Source organism: Salvia splendens, unplaced genomic scaffold (genome assembly GCF_004379255.2).
Source record: "Salvia splendens isolate huo1 unplaced genomic scaffold, SspV2 ctg694, whole genome shotgun sequence".
Taxonomy (NCBI): Eukaryota; Viridiplantae; Streptophyta; class Magnoliopsida; order Lamiales; family Lamiaceae; genus Salvia; species Salvia splendens.
Genome location: NW_024599361.1, coordinates 9,776 through 15,810, shown reverse-complemented (window position 1 = coordinate 15,810; position 6,035 = coordinate 9,776). Strand labels below are relative to the sequence as shown.

The window sequence follows — 6,035 nt, the reverse complement described above, 5'->3', positions numbered from 1 at the left end:
CTTGTCCTGATGATGTGGCATGAGAAGTTTTTAGTGCCGACGATATGGCAGGAGGAGTTTGTGGCTAGCATATGGCTGTTCTATTACCATTGTGGATGCTCTAATCCTCTTACTTTAAAATTACCATTAAACATATTTGAACTCTCAAGTAATATTATTGAAAGAGTTTTGCACATTTTTTCACTTTTTATTAAATTGTTTAACAAATTTTAAAATAAGTGAGAAATACATTATTAGTTCTTATAGTTTTCCACTTTGTGTATTTACTATTCTCACACTTTAAAAACATCAATCGTACTGTTAAAAAGAGTAAATAGTTATGAAATTTCTTTCAATAATATTAAAATTCTAGATTAATATTGATATTTTTAAAATATGAGGACCATATATTTTTGAGGTACGCAACCGGGCGCGGCCACGGGACTCACCTCCATCACAAGGCGCCGCTCTGGCCGCGTCTCCCTCCCCTCCAACGCGCCAGGCTGCGGGCCGGGACCCAGGTGCAGTCTGGCCCGCAGCGTTAATCATGCTCTTATGAATCAAACTCCATTCGTTTCATAGTAAGAGATCATTTATTTTGGTACGTTCCGCAATAGTAGAGTCATTTCCATTTTTATTAAAAGTCAAAACATATTTTCTCACTTACTTTCTCTCTTACTTTATTCTCTGTTCATCTCTGGCCCTTTTTCATTTTCTATTTTGTTCTTTTTTTACTTAACTCACTTATCACAAATTTTTCTTCCACTACCGCGGAATGGAGGAGTACTATTTTCATTTCAATTTTTTATTTAGTTTTTTGAAAGTTTCAATGTTATTAAAAAAATTATTTTATTATGAATTTATAAATTTTATTTTATGTATAAATATTTCAACCCAAAGAATGGAACTGTCCAAAAACGAAGAAAAGAAAAGGAAAAAACAGGACAAAATTAAGCCCAATTATTGCTGGTGTCGGAACTTGTATATTTTCCGATCAAGATCAGCGGAATCCCCAGAAAATGAAGCGGAAGAAGTGGTCGGAGGTGGAGGAGCAAACACTGCTATCGAAATACTCGGAGCTTCTGAACTCGGGGACGCTGGCGAAGCTGAAGACGCGGGAGAAGAAGTTCAAGCCCATCGCCGACCACGTCAACTCCCTCCATCACCACCACGATCCGATCACCTTCCCCTTCAAGTGGTCGTGGCGCGACGTCTCCATCAAGGTGCAGAACATGCGCCACCAGTACCTCGGCGTGAAGCAGAAGATCCGAATCTCCACCAACGAGTTCAATTGGGACGACGGCGAGATCCACTGGGAGAATTTCCTCAAATACAAGGAGGTTTTCGGGGATATTGAGTTGGTCGATGGCGGAGCTAGGAAATTTGGGGAGGAGGGCATTTCGGGTATTTTGGGCGATGATTTAGGGTATGGGATTGAGAGTGAGGATATGGATGATGAGGAATTGGATTCTGATTTGGGGGTGAGTGATGTGGAGAAGGAGGATTCTGATTTTGATGGGAGGGATAAGAGGAAGAAGGGATTGAGGGGTGCTGGTGCTAAATTGTTGGAATTGAGGGATGTGGTTGTGAGGAGGGAGGAAAAGAGGAGGGAGAGGGAATGGAGGGGAGAGGTGGGAGCAATGGAGGATGAGATTGAAAGGAAAGAGAGGGAATTGAGGGCGAAGAAGCAGTTGATGGAGAGGGAGGAAGGGGTTTATGAGAAGGAGATGGAGTTGCTAGAGCTGCAGATGGCTAGGGAGAAGAGGGATTATGAGAAGTGGATTCGGTTGGAGAAGGAGCTTGACCAGGAGAGGAGGCAGAGGATGAAGTTGGAGGAGAAGTGGGAGGAGGAGGAGTTGGAGTGGAGGGAGAGGCTGGTTGAGGTGCAGATTGAGCATGAGAAGCAGATGATGCAAATGCATGCTGATGCTTGCCAGAACCAGCTCCAGATTCTTGGGGTGCTGGCTCGGCTTGTCTGCCAGTTTTTCGGGTCCGCTGGTGATGGTTTGAGTGGCAACATGGGGACTCTCCCCCCTCAGGTTTTGCAGAATTTGCAGCACCCGGGAGGCTTGGGTGATGGCGGCAAGCCTGAGGCTAACTTGCCTTCTGAATTCTTGTAGACTGTGCTTGCTTTGCTCCCTTGTGAGGTTAAATACTTTTTGTTCTATCTATCATATTTTTGTATATACTACTACTATTTGACTATGGCTTCTGATGAATTCTCTTTAATAAACCTTCATTCGGCATTCCAGTGGTATTTCTCGCAGTTGACTGTGTTGTTGAAATCTATTAGTTTTAGAGGATGTTTGTTCCCGACTGCATTCTGTTTTTGTTTTTGCTTATGGAAGAGGAAGAAATGTCCTTTCGAATGGGGTAAGCAACTTTCCTACATAATATCACAACAGTTATTGAGATATGACTGTGAAAGCGTCTTATCATATTTGCTTTATAGTTCCAACTCGATACATGTATTCGAAGTGGTTTAACTGATGGACACTGCAAGTATGTTACAGATTACTGGAATATAGGGTTGTTGTTAGAGCTTCACAGGCCGTGTCTTGGGTAGGAAGACGATTGAGTTATGATATTATGATGTACCAGTACAACTATATTGTATGCAGGAAATTTGGTGGGATGGTATCAGCATGTCTGTGGATGAGGAGGTATCTGTGACTGAGTTCTTTATTTTTGTCATTCTATTCGTTCAGTTCGTTGCTGTTTTTCACGTATATTGTTTACAAAAATGACTCGTGTGTGTAGGCTTGTCATTCTGATCCAGCTGTTTATTGTTAGTGCTGAAGTTTAATCAATCTGTTAAAGGGCTGAATTAGTATAGTTTATAAGATTGTCATCTCTATGCATCTCTTATTTTGTTTTGTTATGATCTTGAATTTAGTGAAAATAATTGCAGTGGTATATGACTATAATGTGCTAATGATGCTCATGCCCTTTCGTCATATATTTGCTACTCATTTTTCTTATCTTTAATGTACTTTGTTTTTCAAATGAGAATTAAACATGTTGAATTCTTCCTACAATCATCAAAGCCTCTAGATATATGCATTCAAGAAAAACAACCTGTTTGTTGAAGATAGGGGTGGGAAATTATACCGAAATACCGTAATACCGGACTTACCGTACCGGAAAAATACCGAAAATACCGATTTTTCGGTATACCGCAGTTTCCGGTACGGTATGATACCGTACCGCAGTGTTTCGGTACGGTAACGGTATCAATTTTTCTATACCGCGGTATACCGAATCCACGGTATACCGGTATACCACGGTATACCGAAACTTCGGTATATACCGAATCCACGGTATACCGGTATACCGTGGTATACCGAATATTCGATATATACCGAAGATTCGGTATATCGTGGTATACCGGTATACCGATAGATTATTATATATATATATATATATAATATTAAATATGTTGTAATATATATATTACATTTATATATATATTATATTAAAAAAATTAATACATCAATTAATACAATAAAATTAAACATTCAAATGATAATTTATTCAAACAAATTCAAAATTAACATGAATTATTTTTTTATCAACTCATCCTATTAAATATAATAAACACAATAGCACATAACACCGAAAGAAGATTGGAAATACGATATCAGGAATATGTTTCAACAGAGCACATTTGAAAGAATTTGTATTAACTCACACCATTTAGTATATGATTCTTTGTGTAATGTCATATTCCAAATATACAAAGTAATTAAAAATTTTGTTTTATTCTTCGTCCCACTTCATAAAATGTCAATTAAAAATATGTGCAGCTGAATATGAATCAAATCGTTTAATTAGTGTTTAATTCATTGTATGTTATCTTATTTTATATACTACTTAAATTGAAGGATGAATAAATATGATACTGATCAGTCATTCTTAATTCTTAAAGAGAAATAAATGTCCAATTTAAATTACTAACTAGTGTCACGCCTGTGCGATGCACGGATCATTTTAATTTCTTCATATTTATTTCATTTTGCGAAATAAAAGTTGCGAAATGATAAACAAAAGAATATTCGACATCCTCTTACTTTGGATTATACTTTTTCAATCACATTAACCCCACATAGACACAAGAGTGTGTTTAAATGCTACCTTTTCTTAAAAATGTCAATACGATCATATTAAAATTTCAACACATATTTGTGTTGACATTTTAATAAACTGTCTTGACATTTAAATATCAGACTTAAAATTAAAAAGCATTTTTAATCTGTGAAAATATGAATTAACCGTTGAGTTATAACTGTAGGAGCAAGTTTACGTTGCAATAATTTAATATTGCACTGGTGAGACACTTTCTAGTCGAAATTCATTTCATTGCAATATAGCGACCCTATACACTAAAAACCCAAACCTTGAAACCTAAATCCTAAACCCTTAACTTTAAAATATACTCATCATAACCAACAAATGAGTCAAATTTTGATATATGTTGAATTTTAGTATTTTCACATTAAAAAAATATTATTTGCTAGTATTTTAAAAATTTATTCAAATCAAAGGAAGACCGTGCCTTGTTAATATTTTTGGGAATTTGTATGCATGTTTATAATGATAGATTGAAATTAAAGTCTAGGGGGAAAAAATTGAATCTTTATATCATTACACTTGTAAATCTATTTGGAGATTTTATTTATAAGACCAATTATTACTACTATTGGTCTAAATAGCCAAAAATAATCAATAAGTACCTTCATTTCATCATTAACCACGATTATGGGATAAAATTCTGAATATATGTAATCAAATAATCCATAAATATATATTAAAAGATACTTAAAGATCAACATCATCGGCAACAACAAATATAATATGATACTTGATAACATGCTAACCAAAATATAAAATTGAATAGAGTGATGGACGAATTACCGATAGCAAAAAATAATGAACAATCGAGAAACCAATTAGTAAATGAACAAATCAAGAAACCAAATATTTTTCGGTATACCGTTACCGTTACCATACCGTTATTACGGTATACCGAAACACGGTACGGTATACCGTAATAACGGTATGGTAACGGTATCAAAAAATATCATACAGAATTTCCGGTATACCAGAATTTCGGTATACCGAAAATTCGGTACGGTATCGGTATTGAATTTTGTCATACCGTACTTTCCGGTACGGGCACGGTCTTGCAACAAGTGCTTGTTGGAAACGTGTGGATTTATGGGAGCCTTCTGGCTTTTCATATTTTGTAACCATCAATTCCTTATATTATGGTTTATGGTGTCTTAATGCCATGACCTTCCATGTCCACCTTTTGTGCCTATAAAAGGATGGAGTTGTAGAGGAATGAAAAACACACCAACAACAAACATTCTCTCTACACTCTCTAGCTCTCTACTTCATAGTGTGCATTCTAGGAGCATTGTCTAGCTCGATTCTCGGAACTCCATCTAGTTCGCCTGTGCCTAGCGGGTTTGAGGTGATTCTACACGCTAGAAGGAAGTCGTTTTATCTTTGGGGGTAATACGTCATTCCGTGAGCACTAGCCGGGGCGTAATTTGTCTTGCGGAAAGAGGACTTTCCTCGACTCAACTTATAGTTAGTTTGTTTTATTATTTCCGTTGTAATTTTCATTCCACTTTTTGTTGTTATTTTCCTTTGGATTATAATAGTTAGAGTACCGCTTGTACATGGCTTGGGAATTTCATCCCATTATTTCTAACAATCGCAAGACAAATTAGTGTACTCTTCTAAGACAGGATTATACCAATCGAAGTTGGAGGAAACATGAGCTCCAAAGCTGGAATGAAGAAACGAACAGTCGCAATGTTCATGGGCTACGAAATGGTTAATTTCTTGAGATCTATTCTCTTGAGAATTGTGTTTATTGTTTGTCATTTGACAAGCAAGACCAATTTAGACTTGGTAGTAGTAATTGGGATGCATGGATTGTTGAATATACTAATGCACATATGATTCAATATAATTGTGTACTTATTGTTGGAGACAATATTGTACAAATTATTTGAACGTGTTGTTATAAACAACAAAGATCACGA

The 6,035-nt window shown here is 36.4% G+C and overlaps 1 protein-coding gene across 1 annotated transcript; it reads left to right on the top strand.

Annotated features, from left to right (window-relative positions):
* Window positions 1–887: 887 nt before the first annotated feature.
* On the top strand, window positions 888–2,895 carry LOC121790982. The gene is made up of 2 exons (XM_042189063.1): window positions 888–2,126; window positions 2,232–2,895. Exon 1 carries the CDS (start codon window positions 999–1,001, stop codon window positions 2,097–2,099), a length of 1,101 nt encoding a protein of 366 aa, XP_042044997.1. The 5' UTR covers window positions 888–998; the 3' UTR covers window positions 2,100–2,126; window positions 2,232–2,895.
* The last annotated feature ends 3,140 nt before the right edge of the window (window positions 2,896–6,035 follow it).